Below are 14,055 nucleotides of genomic sequence, written 5' to 3' on the forward strand. Positions count from 1 at the left end.
GTCGTCTTTGTAGACAGACTGAGCAAAATGGTGCATTTAGCACCATGTAAAACATCGATCACAGGCAAGGAGGCAGCTCTCTTGTTCCTGGATCATGTTTACCGACTACACGGGATGCCAGAGTCCATAGTATCGGACCGGGATCCACGTTTTACGTCTGGTTATTGGCGACATGTGTTCGAGCTGCTAGGTAGCAAGCTCGACATGTCGACCGCAGATCATCTTCAGATCGATGGCCAAACAGAACGTGCCAATCGGGTCGTGGCGGATGTCTTACGTAGTTGGAATGACCTTCGACATATTTTGATAGTTGTCCTTCCCAAGTGTAACCATTGAAGTGACGAAAACCAGGCGATGACGATCCTTCTCTTTTTGATGCCAGATCACGCACGCTCTTGCGATAGGTGCCGAGTATGTTTTATTTTTCGTAAAGAGTGTCTACGCTACGGGTGAGACACCGTTTATTATTAATAGACTGCGCGATCTTCGGACGTCAGTCTCGTTTTTGCGCAACCCGAGTCTTAGTAAGAAAGAGTCCCTCACTATGCTCGGTGCGAAAGAGGGACATAGTTTTGTCAATATGACGATGACCCGCGAGGGTATCATCTCAACGACTGAAACTTGCCCTAGTGACCCTGCCAGTTTAGCAGTGGTCAATAAAACTACGCCTTCTGACCAACCTCTCGGCGGTATCATAGGCGAGTTTGATGCTAAAGCGTGAGCGAGGCTCAACGCTTTGTGGATGAGCGATTAGCGATCACACAAAAAGTCCGTGACGCGATGGCAAGCGCATAGGACAAGCAAGAAGAATATGCGGACCGAAATGGTCGCAAAAATAATGAACGCTTTAAAGTGGGTGAACAAGCACTATTAAGAACTGCTACCGTACCTAAGAATGCAATTTCTGTACTACCTGGAGGTACTACGAAGTTGTTGCCGCGTTTCATTGGGCCCTTTACGGTGATAGAAGAGGTTGGAAACCTAAATTATAGGCTCACCCTTCCCCCGCATTTGAAGACGCACCCCGTATTTTACGTAGGTCGTCTGAAATGGTATGTAGCCCCAAATGAGTTCGCATACCCCCATCCGTCGAAGGAGACCGCTGGTAACGCCGACTGTGAGTCGAGCGTCGTTCGCGTGAGGGAGACGGAGAAGGCGAAAAGCTATCAGCCCACCGACTCCTCCCATCACGAACAGGACTCGGAGAGCGAGGGACATCACGCGAGTAACGCGGATCTCTCCGCATTATCCTCTCGAAAAGGGCCAAGCGAGTCTTCAGGCGTTCATAAACCTGACGAGCCTTCGCTTGGACATCACAAAGATCCGAGGTTAGTCGCGAGACTTGACCCTCGAAATCCACAATACGTCGTTTAGCAGCGCTAAACGACTGTGACTGAACGGAAGAAGGCAAGGCAGCCGCGAGTAGGTGGGCGAGGACGCCACTCCTATCGGGCGCCGCCTGCACAGATGGATGCGGGTGGGAATCAACGCTTCCTTGTTTGAAGGTTGCTTGCCCACCGCTCCGTGAGGCAAGGGTATCAGATCCTCGTCCAATGATAAGGTTACCCGAAGAGTTTTGACCCTTGGGAACCGCGATCGATACCCTACATATTGATGTGCCAGGCTTGGTGGTTGCCTATGAAAAGGAGCACCAGCTGAGGCCTCTTCGCTAGTCTCAAATGGACTAGCAGAAGTAGCGTTGTGAGAAGAATAAGGGGATACAGCACCGCTCATGATTTCTTTCACACGCAAGCGGGCGAAACTAATTCGCTGCGACCGCTATTTCATCGCATCGGAATGGGGATGAATGCGGCGCAGGAATTCCGCCTCGTATTGGTTGGGCGTTTCATTTGAACCTAACACGACCGGGATCGGGAAAATACGCCCAAGCGATTTACCGTAAGCCCTCCATGATTTAAAAACGCCATAATAATTATATGCGTCTAGAAGAGCGCGCTCTAAGAGCAACGCTCTTGGCCCGTTTAAACGAGGTCATTTAGATGGAGGGGGCATCTTTGGAATGCCACCCGTCACATAGCCACGCTCAAAACGACTGGTTTGTGACACCGACTGAGCACGTTTACGTGTCGTCGGCGGAGCTTTAGGCTCAGAATCCTGTATGTCAGAACCATTCTGGATAATGGTCTGAGCATAAGGCGTTGTGGCTTTACTACACGGAGAAGCAGCTGCGCCTTTATGGGCAGCGCTCTCATTAATGGTCGCTGCGCTATCCAGCGCAGACGACGAGACAGCATTGCTGTCTCCATGTTGTGAGCCATGAGAGAAGTTTGAAAGGGCAAAAATGCGTCATCATCCTTCCTCATGAGCTCGTTGTCCGCATCACTTCTATGAGGTGACGGCAACGCTGTCGACTCAATTTAGTCGACAATGACTAGCGTCATCCGTTACGCGAGGTATCTAGAAAGTTACGCTCGCAATACATATTAAATGTTATCTAGAGATAACATTCTGATTGGTAAGAAATGGGTATTTATATCTTACGCGATTAAATATTAATCAGTCTGAAAACTACTTTCTTCTAAGTAAGTGCGCACGAGGAGCCGATTACCACTCCCGTGACGACACTTTACTATAGTACTTAGTGCGTTGGGTGAGGTCGCTAACGCGCTCACCACAACTACCTCACTGCATGCAAGAGAAGCTGGCTTAACCGCTTCCTCGCTGTGCTAGGGTATGTCGAAAGCGAGAGACCTCGCTTTCCTAACAATAAGCGATCGCGGAAATGCCATCGCTGCCAAAAATTGGGACATTATGATGTTGATTGGTCAGAACCATCATTTTAAATTTCTGGGATCTACCAAAAAAATTAAGAAGGCTATCTAGTCCATCATTCACTTTTCGTTCGTACTTGTTCAGCAATTGCATAAAAATCCTTTCCGAATCGCTCATAAGCCTCTTCAAACAAGCCAGAGTGTCTAAGTAGAGCGTGGCCGCATTACGACGTGCTCACGTGCCCGCCTACAGGTGGGTCTAATTACTCTAAGTATTTGAGCATCCCTTAAGAGCACTAAGTGTACTTAATGGGGATTGTGTAGCATTAGGACAACTTTAGCCCATTACCGAAAAGGTGCGAGAATGTCCATGGTTTTAACCGCTGTATCATGATTCTTTCTAAAGAGAGCTGAACTTCACGTCTAAATGGTCATTTCACGAAAGTGGTCACGTGGTATTTTTAACGCAATGTAGGGCGAACCTTAGCCAATCAAATACAACTGAGGGCATTTTAACGAAAAAACTGATGGCCTTTTAACGGCTCCCCTTAATTATTAGCTGAAGTAGGTGCAACACGAGATTTGAAATTTCCCTTAAAATATAATATAATGGGTAATATAATAGTCTAAGAAGCAGTCCCCCCAGCGAGTGGAGTGGAAACAATTCTAAAATCTTCCAAGTGTAAAATGGCAACCAGGTATGGGGACGACTTTCGCGGACGCGGCCGAGACCGCAGTAGAGATCGTGGATACGGTGGTAGTGGCGGTGATAGAAGTCACGGCGGAAGATCAAGTGGTGGAGGCTTTAGTCGAGATCGCGTTGGCGGCCGTCGAGGAGAGCAGAGTGGCGGAGGCGCTGAACATTTGGCGAGGATTCATGGTACGGAAGAAGACCGAGTGAATTGCCCCTTCTATTTTAAGATTGGCGCCTGCAGACATGGCGATCGATGTTCTCGTCTGCATAACAAACCCGTTTTTAGCCAGACAATTTTGGTGAGCCACATGTACCAAAATCCGATTGCGCAAGTCATTGCACAGAATGGAGACCCGACATCGCTTGATCAGCGTCAAGTAGACGAGGAATTTGAAGATTTTTACGAGGAAATTTTTGAGGAATTGTGTAAATTTGGCAAGCTGGAGGAGCTTAATATTTGTGACAACCTGGGTGACCACCTTGTGGGCAACGTGTATGCCAAATACGAAGATGAAGAGCATGCCGCAGCGGCGCAAAAGGCTTTGTACGGACGCTTCTATGCAGGTCGGCCATTAGTGTGCGAATTCTCGCCCGTAACTGATTTTAGGGAGGCGCGTTGCCGTCAATTTGATGAGGGAACGTGCAACCGCGGCGGCTATTGCAACTTTATGCACATCAAGACTGTACCTCGTTCCATGCAGCGCGAATTAGAGAGGATGTTCAATCGCGGAAAGCGCGAGAAAAGTCGCAGCCATAGCAGGAGCAGAAGTCGCAGCGGCAGTCGCGGACAGCATGTGCGAGGACACTCCCGCTCCCGCAGTGGGTCGCGCGATGTTTTAAAAGGCGCATCCTCCCGTCGTAGGGGCAGTCGTAGTCGCTCGCCATCACCCGTGAAGAAATCCCGTCGTACTCGCTCGCGCAGTCAGAGCCCGCGGCTCCACACTCGGGGAACTAGTCTTGAGGCCTTAAAGACGGAAAAAGGTTTTATCGAGAAGTAAGATCGAGTGGTGGCTTGCAATTTTCAAATTAGAGTACTCCTTGCTTCATAGATCGCATATTCAGGTACGATTGAAGCCTAGTGCTCATGTTGCTGCCTTCACCCTTTTTGCGTGATAATGAACGTCAAATTACGTATGCTTTCGTGAATCAATTTGGTCAAGCGTCTGGGCTTTTAAATGCTATGTATAGCAAAGTGTTCGCTGAACTCTGCTGTATATATGACTAAAAGAAGGCAACCGCATTTTACAATTTATTGCTCAATGTGCAGCAACAATGTATCCAAGTAAACTAAAACCGACGGGGCAACTTTTACAATCAGCTCGCCTAGTAAAGATTTAGCATCTATTAAGAAGTCCACTATAGCTATTGCCTTTCAGGTAGCGATAAATATCAGCTTTCATAGAAAACATTTTGCATATGCTGCTTCTGCTTGCGGTCTCCCTTGATTCCAATACTTCTTTGCTTTCTTGATGCTGACTTTTTGTCGAGATACTCACTCTATTTGGAACAGCAAAACAAATGTCAAACCTCATATAAGCAACTACGTGGCACATGATACCCACCCCGCCTAATTTGCGGTCTTCTAGAGTATCTGGCAGGTCTAGCAACGCGCGCAATCTTTTATTGTATTTTATGTGCTCCTGAAGACCGGTTTGTAAGCAATTTTTCACCGCTTCAAATTGTTTGACAAGCTTCCAAGAGCTGATCTCCAATACTTCGCCTTTCACTGAAAATGAAATATGTGGAATTTCACCGTTCTATTGTGGGAATGAGAGGCTCACATAAGAAAAAAGCATTTGTCTAGAACCCCAAATAAATCTTACAGCAAGCGATAAATAAATGTCGCGGAAAGCAACACGCTGGACCTTGCGGTCCTTTTTGCTATTCCTCTTGCTATTTTCCTTGCTTAATTCAAGAAAGCGATCGATTACCTCCCCATCATACGGCAACGTGACACCGTAATTTTGTGAAATTTCGTGCAGGAAAGCTACGTTTTCGCCAGCGGCCGAGCGCACTTCAATTTCTTTGTGATCAAGCAAAGCGATAAATTTTGGCACCAGCCTATTCAATGTGTTACGAAACACTTAGACGTTTGAGACAATGTAGATGCGGCAAACAAACCAAAGATGGCACACTTTACCTTCCTGTAAATGTGTCACTCACAAGCATTGTGTCCTCGAGATTTGAGGCAACTAGTCCCCATGATTCGAGAGCGGCATTACAAATGTCGCCAGCAATTTTCGGATCAAAGAATGTCTCTAAAGTCTCCAGTACATCGTATGTATTTTCAGTTTCGACACTGCAGATAAAACAGATCAATCCAAGAGCGCTAATGGTCTGTTCGTTATTGTTAGATGTGACGCAACTCTAATAAAAAAGACTAAGGATTACATACCGGAACCATAACCTTCGCTTTTCTAGAGGCTTTTATTAACGGCATCAAAACGTTTTTCGACCTTTGGTAAAAGCGCTCCTCATCGTTACCTAAAATTATTGCCGTAATTGCAAGTATCTGAGAGCCTAGCACGGCCTCATCTTCAGAAGGCTTGCGAAGGCATCCCAAAACATTCGCCACGAAGCTGAACCGCAATCAAGACGTTAATTGCGTTTGCCTTCATTTGCCAATATACTAGTGCAAACCTCTCGCTTAAGTCTTCAGGCGCCAAATACTGCAGCAATTTTGATTTTAGCTTCGCCAGGGCAGCAACTCGTGTTGTTGTCCTGTGCACGAAAGCGATGGCAGTGCTTACCTATCTTTCTTTGGTATCGGCTTCAATAACATAAATTTGTGCTGTACCTTTCCTCGTTAAGCTCCTCGATGACGTCATCGATTCTATCTTCGCCGCCCTTCCTCAAAATGCCATCAAATTCGCTATCATTGGACGCAAGCGTCTTGACTGATTCTAATGACATTGATTCCTCGTCATCGCGCTTTCCGTGGCGCGTGTGGCGGCCTTGTTCACATATGTCACATACATTAGCCACCGCGCTTCAAACATCACACCTGCTTTTATCATACCATTGCGTTTCTTTCCCATGCTTGTCGGTTGTTACACCGGACAAATTGCGATATATTTATTTTGCAAAAGCGTTAGCTGTCGGCTGCTTTTTAAATCTATATTTTCCTAAGTTCTCGATTTACGACGAGTCTCATCCACTTCGGGATTTAACAAAGTAAGCTAGCGTAGCAAACGAGGTAAGTGTGTGTCTAATCAATTCCATTATACTACCTTGCGAATAATTAAATGCTGTTTGGTTTGACGCCAGGTCAGCGCTATGAGCTCGCACGTTGTGACTGCGGGGGATGTGAGGGAAACTGCTGACGGAGTGCAGAACTTGGTGCATGTCACTGATAGCACCATGGAGGTTGACCAGATCAGCACCGCGTCGATCGATGAGGGACTTTACAGTCGCCAGCTGTATGTGATGGGCCACGAGGCCCAGCTGCGTATGGGGGCGTCTAATGTGCTCGTCGTTGGGCTTAACGGCCTTGGTGTGGAGATCGCCAAGAATGTAATTTTGGCGGGAGTTAAGGCCGTCACGCTTCACGACGATACACCAGCTAATATGCTTGACCTAGCTTCTCAATTTTACCTTGCGGAGGCTGACATTGGCAAGCCGCGTGCGGCGGCGTCCGTGAAGAAGCTTGCGGAGCTTAATCCTTACGTGCCTGTCCGATGCCATAGTGGCGAGATCACGGAGGATTTCTTACTTGATTTTCGGGTGCGTGCTGATAAATTATGTAGGCAAATTGCCAACATCTATAATGTGGTGTTATTTTATCCTTCAGGTGGTCGTGGTAGTTAATATGCCATTAAAGGATGCAAAGCGTCTCAACGCCATTTGTCGTAAAAACTCGATTGCTTTCATCTCTGCCGAAGCGCGTGGTGTCTTTGGCGCGGTATTTTGCGACTTTGGAAATGAATTTGTCGTTTCAGACGTTGATGGTGTGGAGCCTGTGGCTTGTTTGGTGTCGTCGATCTCAAACTTTGCGCCTCCCTTGGTGACTGTTAGCGACGAAATGCGTCACAACTTGGCAAGTGGGGATTTGGTGTCTTTTCGTGAGGTGACGGGCTTTCCATTTTTAAATGACAGTGAGCCGAGAAAAGTAATGGTGACTGGCCCGTTTACTTTTACCTTCGAGATCACATATGATGCCGAAAATAAGCTCTTCGAGCAGGGACTTCCGTCCACCGGAGGTTACGTAACTAAAGTTAAACAGCCTATCGTGACCAAATTTAAATCTCTGGAGGATGCCCTTGCAGCGCCTGGAGAATTTTTTGTCAACGATTTTTCAAAGCTTGGCCGATCCGAACTTCTCCATGTGGCGTTCCAAGCTTTAGACGCGTTTCAAGAAAAGCACCATGGTGGCTACCCAAAGCCAGGTTGCATGGAAGAAGCAAGTGAAGTATTTACTCTTGCTTCCGATATCAATCGAAAAGCAGCTTTCAAAAATGAATTTTTTGTCGAGAACTTTGATACTGATGACTCGAAAACGATAATTCAGGCGCTTGCAGCTGGTTCTACTGGCGTGATCGCACCCATGGCAGCATTCCTTGGAGGAATAGTTGGGCAAGAAGTTCTTAAGGCATGCAGCGGCAAATTCACACCAATTCAGCAATTTTTTTATTTTGATGCGGTGGAGTGTCTTCCTGACGCACTACGTAATGAAAATAGTGGCGAGTTTGCGCCTACTGGTTCTCGATATGATGGACAGATTGTCGTTTTTGGTCGAGAGTTGCAGAATAAAATTGAGAAATTATCTATGTTCCTCGTGGGTGCAGGTGCTATCGGCTGCGAGATGCTAAAGAATTGGGCAATGATGGGAGTAGCATCGAACAAAAGTGGTGCAATCTACATCACGGATATGGACACGATAGAGAAGTCGAACTTAAATCGACAATTCTTGTTCCGCTCTGAAGATGTGCAGCAAGCAAAGTCCTCGGTTGCTGCCCGAGCAATAAAAGAAATGAATCCAGATATTAATGTTCAGGCTTACGTGTCTCGAGTTGGTGCAGAATCTGAAAGTAAATTCAATGACGACTTTTTCGAATCTCTTTCGGGTGTTTGCACGGCCCTTGACAATGTCGAGGCTCGTTTGTACATGGACCAGCGCTGTTTGTTCTATGGCCTCCCAATGTTTGAGTCAGGTACGCTGGGAACGAAGGGTAATACGCAAATTGTTGTCCCACATAAGACAGAAAATTACGGTGCATCTCGGGATCCTCCTGAAAAAAGTATACCTATATGCACACTCAAAAATTTTCCTAATGCTATCGAGCACACTCTTCAGTGGGCGCGCGACTGGTTTGAGGGTGAATTTTTTCAAGCTCCTCTGGATGTACAACGCTATCTTTCCGGACCAGAATTATTGAACGAGCTCAATGAGCAGCAAAATACGAGAGCCGAAACTTTAAGCCGACTGAAAAGCTCGCTACTGGATGATCGCCCTTTGTCTTATAACGACTGCATCTCATGGGCTCGCTTTAAATTTGAGGAACTTTTCAGCAACCAAATAAAGCAGCTTTTGTATAACTTCCCTTTGGATCAGGTACGCTTCCACGGTTATGAGACCGACGCATTGTTATCGTCTAAAATTCTTTTTGTGCAGCTTTCAACGTTGGGCACTCCTTTCTGGTCTGGACCTAAAAGACCTCCGACGCCCTTGATATTTGATGTGAAAGACCCGCTGCACATGGACTTCATCGTCTCAGTTGCAAACAGCCGAGCCAAAATTTATGGCTTGGAAGGACACTCCAACAGAGATGCGTTTGCTAAAGTTCTTAGTGAAATCCCCGTCCCAGAGTTTTCTCCGCGAAAGGGAATTAAAATTGCTGCCTCAGATGCCGAGCTGAAGGAAGGCAGTGATGCTTCACGATCTGATGGCGGGGAAAGCCAGTACCACTCAATTTTGCAAGAGCTACCGCAGCCGGCATCCCTTGCCGGATTTTGCATGTACACGATTGAATTTGATAAGGATGACGACTCACACATGGAGGTTGTAGTGTCTGTCTCTAACCTGCGGGCGCGCTCGTACAGAATCCCTGAGGAGGACATGCACAAGTCGCGTTTAATCGCTGGCAAAATTATACCGGCTATTGCGACTACGACAGCACTTGTCACTGGCCTTGTATGCTTCGAGTTTATGAAGGTCTTTCAAGATAAACCAGTGAACCACTATAAAAATGGTTTTGTGAACCTCGCGCTACCACTAATTACATTCGCGGAGCCGGTTAAGCCTAAGTTTACAAAGACGATGCTTAAAGGCAAGGAGTATAAGTGGACGGCGTGGGATCGCTTAGAAGTCGATCGCGGTGACATGACGCTAAAGGATTTTCTCGCGTGGTTCAAGGAAGAGTATGACGCGGAAGTTTCCATGCTTTCGTATGGGGTAACAATCCTCTATGCGATGTACTCGGCGAAATCGCGGTCGAAGGAGCGCATGGCAATGAAGATTTCGGACCTTGTTCGCACTGTGACCAAGAAGTCAATCGATAAGAATTTGAAGTACCTAATTTTGGAGGTGTGCGCCATGGACTCAGAAGGAGAAGACGTGGAGCTGCCTTACGTGCGTTACCATTACACGCAGTAGGAACTTAGTACGGTAGCCTATGCACAAACTTTAACTGACTCAATTTTCCTCCTACTCGCTAAGCATTTGCCGTTACTATTAATCCCTAAAATTTTGCTTTGGATTGGTGACTTATAAATTAGATCATATAATAAGAGGGTGCATCTAAGTGACTGTCTTTCAGTGCCTTCGAACTTTTATATGTTAGGTAGAATAAGTACGGGCTCTCTTTAGATAAGCAAACTACTTAGAATATAAGCTCTAGGAAAACTTCTTACATTTCACGGTGACGAAGACTTCAAGGACGAATGTGTGATTAGAAAAAAACTCTTTAGATAAGCAAACTACTTAGAAAATAAGCTCTAGGAAAACTTCTTACATTTCACGGTGACGAAGACTTCAAGGACGAATGTGTAATTAGAAACAAACGAATAAAATATTACGGCGAAAAACAAGAAGGGTATGCAATGTCTCCTACTATGCCGCACAAGCATCATAAGTTTCGTCACATTACATCGACCAGATAGCTATCGTACTATTTGCCACAACCGTTTCTCAAGCGCATTTGCTGCGCTGAGCAACGTAGTGCGTATGCTTAACTTTCGAAAATAAATTACTATCCAAACAGTATCGCAACCTTTGTTATTAATCCCCTGCTATCGTCTAAACAAAGCCATGCACTTTTACGAGCACAAGATGAAATTCTTGGTTGCAATGAGCATAAACGGACATTGAGGATGGACGGCAACCACAACAACGCGGTGCAAGACGCTGACCACTGCATCAGCCGCGAAAGCCGAGGCAAAATAAAAACCGGTCCCATACGTAGACGATGACATATAACTTTGGCGTTGGAAGCCACCAATGAAAAAAATGAGACGTCTAATTTATCCTTCTCATGCTGTTATTTATTTATTCCGACAAACACAAATTCAGCAATATAACATACGAGTCATTTGCTTTAAATGTCTTTGTATATGAGCTGGTATTGCAAAATATGCGACCTCTCAATTGGACAGCTTACGATTGACTTGCCTCGTTTTGCACCACGATAAATAACCTGCCGAAGCCATGCAGCCAAAGAACAAGTTAGAGAAAATTTAGAAGAAGGTCTGTCGTGTCTGGCGCACCTCCACAAGGTCAATTAAATCTTGCTTTGTCCGGAACGCTCCAACAAATTTGGTGTGGTCAGGTGTTCTAAGTCAGCAAATGTTGTTTTTAAAACATAAGCTAAGTGACAGAATCGATGATTCGCTTTAACGCATTAACGCACCCGTAGTCAACTTTCATATGTTGTTCATTAACGAAAAATACGGTAGCAGGGATAAGAATGATGTCAAAATACTGGCAGTAAATGGGTATGTCTTCTGTCTCCACAATACACAGCCTCGCCATCTTGGATAATTCGCGCTCGCTTCGAGCAAGCTGCATCAGACGACGTCAGCACTAAGAAATTAGAGTCAGGATTGTAATTTCGTAAGCTTTAGACACACAATGGCATCCTGCTGCAAGCACACAAGATCTTTGGCTCGACCGAAGCGCAATACTAAAACTCGATCCTTGGTGCTGCGAATAGCATCGTCCACTGCAGCCTTGGTCGAGAGTTGTTCTAAAAGAAGCGAAGCCATTTTCAAAATCGTGCGTACCTTGGTTACACTGCGAGGGGTACAATCTCTATTGAGTACGAAAAACTTGGCGCCAAAACCGTCATTTGTTAAGCACACCGAGTAACAGCAAGCGACCATGGTTAGCCTCACGCCCAACGCTGTCTCAATGCTGTATCACAATCAGGCACCCGACGGTTTTGAACCATGGCTTCAAATTATTGACATAAAGAAGATTAAGCCAGCCAGTGGAGCGGTCGGTGACCGTTATCGGTAGGAGCACAAACAGCTATCGCAGCCTCATGAACGTATCCTCACTTGTTCTATCATTTGCTACAGTATTATGCTATCTGATGGTACTTCATACATCAGTGGTATGCTCGCAACGCAGCTAGCGCCGGTATGCTTACCACTAAACTTGTAAAAAATCCTCAATTGACTTCTCTGCATAATAACCTGCAGCTCATGGAGAACGAGAGTTTAAAAACAAATTATGTGCTACAACTGAAAGATTATATTGGTAATGATGTACAGGGCAGAAGAATCATCATAGTGCTCAAAATTGGCGACATTATGCCGGCCTTCGACTGCATTGGATCGCCGGGAAATATTGAAAGCTCCAAAGGTTTTGCCGTTTCTTCTGCTCCTATGACATCTGCACCATCTTCAGTGGGTCTCGGAGCGAGACCAGCTGTGAGCTCGTATCAACAGCCTCAAGCATCTGGGTCTCAACACAACCGACCGACTGCTGTAACATCCAGCTATGCGCCACCTGCGCAACCTAAGCCATCTGCGTACAACAGAGGTCCAGTCGTGCGCCAGGACCCGAGCATTCGCCTAACAGACATACAGAGTCTGAATCCATATGCAGGTGGGCGCTGGACTATTAAAGCTCGTGTGACGACTCGTGCCCCAATTAAAAATTGGACCAATCCACGTGGCTCTGGTAAGCTTTTTAGCGTGGATTTGTTAGATGCAAAAGGCGGCGAGATCCGAGCCACATTTTTTAACGATGGAGTTGACAAATTTTACGAGTTACTGCGTCCTGGCGATGTGTTTTTTTTTGCGGGTGGCAAGGTAAAGATGGCCAATCGTCGCTTTTCATCGGTAGACAATGACTATGAAGTCACATTTGACCAGCACTCGGACATTTCGCCAGCCCCGGAAGATGGGCACATTTCGCAGATGCATTATGCATTCAAAAAAATTGCTGAAATTGAAAATGTACCGGCTGATTCAAATGTTGATATTATCGGCATTGTGCGGGACGTTGGCCAAGTAAATGAACTAACGTCTAAGGCCGGAAAACAGCTTTTCAAGCGAGACATTTCGCTAATTGATGACTCCAGCGCCGAAATCAAATGCACAATGTGGAACGAGCATGCTCAAGAAGATACCTCTAGCTGGCTCAATCAAGTTGTGGCGATTAAAGGTTGTCGTGTAAGCGAGTTTAATGGCCGGTCGATAAGCACGTCTTCGAGCTCGAGCTTTACAATTAATCCCAAGATCCCAGAAACTGGTCATCTTGCTACCTGGTTCTCAAATGGCGGCAGCGCAACTCAGACTAAGTCTCTAAGCTCTGGTGGTGGCGGCTTTGGTGGTGGATCGCTCGGCAGCTTTGCTGAGCGAGCGGTCATAAGCGATATTAAGACGAAGCAGCTTGGTTTTGGTCAGAAGCCCGATTACATCACAGTTAAAGGGATCGTTAATTTTATAAAGCATGATTCGGGTATGTATTACCAGGCGTGCCCAAAGTGCCAGAAGAAAGTGGTGGCTGACGTGGCTCAGAATTATACGTGCGAGAAATGCCAGATGTCTTATCCCAATTGTGAGAATCGCTACATCCTTGCGGTTGTAATGCTGGATCATACAGGCAGCACGTGGACGACATGCTTTAACGATCAAGGCAAGGTATTGATGGGGGGCCGAACAGCTGACGAAGTCGGTGAGCTACGCGATACGAACTCCGCGCTGTTTGAGTCAATCTTTAGGGAGGCATTATTCAAGCAATATGTCTGTAGGCTCCGCGTGAAGGCAGAAAATGTGCAGGAAGAGCTGCGTGTGAAGGCTGGAGTTGTGAGTTTGGAGCCTCTTAATTTTGTTCAAGAGTCAAAGGATCTGCTTGAAGCGATTGCCAAGTACAATTGACTCGCTAAGATCATGACGAATCAAACGCTAGCAACTTCGAAATTACACTAGAAAAGTTTTAGTTGCTAACTCGGTTGAATTATTCTTTTGTATTCATGGCTAGCTTACAAGCTTGCGAAGCGCTAATGCTATTCTCAAAGTAAGCTTGTGTAGTTTCTAGTAATTCAAGCTTTGTTGCCCTTGCAGTACGTATTTGTGGCTTTTTATGGTCCTGTGTTATCGTGAACGGCTGCTAGAATAAAAAATTGGCCCCCATAGCCAATCAGAATGCATAAAACTCTAAATGCACCTCCGTAAAGCTAATCA

At 46.0% G+C, this 14,055-nt stretch overlaps 6 protein-coding genes across 6 annotated transcripts; 4 read left to right on the top strand and 2 right to left on the bottom strand.

The window, feature by feature from the left end:
- Window positions 1-3,431: 3,431 nt before the first annotated feature.
- On the bottom strand, window positions 3,432-6,464 carry CCR75_005485 (uncharacterized protein; the record flags this gene model as incomplete). Its single annotated transcript, XM_067963566.1, has 8 exons — window positions 3,432-4,923; window positions 4,989-5,183; window positions 5,250-5,487; window positions 5,567-5,793; window positions 5,822-6,005; window positions 6,067-6,147; window positions 6,224-6,380; window positions 6,431-6,464. The coding sequence occupies 8 exons, from the start codon at window positions 6,462-6,464 to the stop codon at window positions 4,816-4,818; spliced, it is 1,224 nt and encodes a 407-aa protein (XP_067820055.1). The 3' UTR covers window positions 3,432-4,815.
- On the top strand, window positions 3,433-3,633 carry CCR75_005487 (uncharacterized protein; the record flags this gene model as incomplete). Its single annotated transcript, XM_067963568.1, has 1 exon — window positions 3,433-3,633. The coding sequence occupies one exon, from the start codon at window positions 3,433-3,435 to the stop codon at window positions 3,631-3,633; it is 201 nt and encodes a 66-aa protein (XP_067820057.1).
- Window positions 3,735-4,424, top strand: CCR75_005486 (uncharacterized protein; the record flags this gene model as incomplete). Its single annotated transcript, XM_067963567.1, has 1 exon — window positions 3,735-4,424. One exon carries the CDS (start codon window positions 3,735-3,737, stop codon window positions 4,422-4,424), a length of 690 nt encoding a protein of 229 aa, XP_067820056.1.
- Window positions 6,465-6,697: 233 nt separating the features above from the next.
- Window positions 6,698-10,157, top strand: CCR75_005484 (uncharacterized protein). Its single transcript, XM_067963565.1, has 3 exons — window positions 6,698-7,149; window positions 7,217-8,977; window positions 9,038-10,157. Exons 1-3 carry the CDS (start codon window positions 6,703-6,705, stop codon window positions 10,016-10,018), a joined length of 3,189 nt encoding a protein of 1,062 aa, XP_067820054.1. The 5' UTR covers window positions 6,698-6,702; the 3' UTR covers window positions 10,019-10,157.
- A 627-nt stretch (window positions 10,158-10,784) lies between these two features.
- CCR75_005483 (uncharacterized protein) lies at window positions 10,785-11,625 on the bottom strand (the record flags this gene model as incomplete). Its single annotated transcript, XM_067963564.1, has 4 exons — window positions 10,785-11,057; window positions 11,128-11,194; window positions 11,271-11,422; window positions 11,491-11,625. The coding sequence occupies 4 exons, from the start codon at window positions 11,623-11,625 to the stop codon at window positions 10,959-10,961; spliced, it is 453 nt and encodes a 150-aa protein (XP_067820059.1). The 3' UTR covers window positions 10,785-10,958.
- A 115-nt stretch (window positions 11,626-11,740) lies between these two features.
- Window positions 11,741-13,749, top strand: CCR75_005482 (uncharacterized protein; the record flags this gene model as incomplete). The annotated part of the gene is made up of 3 exons (XM_067963563.1): window positions 11,741-11,874; window positions 11,941-12,001; window positions 12,064-13,749. The coding sequence occupies 3 exons, from the start codon at window positions 11,741-11,743 to the stop codon at window positions 13,747-13,749; spliced, it is 1,881 nt and encodes a 626-aa protein (XP_067820058.1).
- Between the last annotated feature and the right edge of the window lie 306 nt (window positions 13,750-14,055).

The sequence above is a fragment of the Bremia lactucae genome, linkage group LG1 (genome assembly GCF_004359215.1).
Source record: "Bremia lactucae strain SF5 linkage group LG1, whole genome shotgun sequence".
NCBI lineage: Eukaryota > Oomycota > Peronosporomycetes > Peronosporales > Peronosporaceae > Bremia > Bremia lactucae.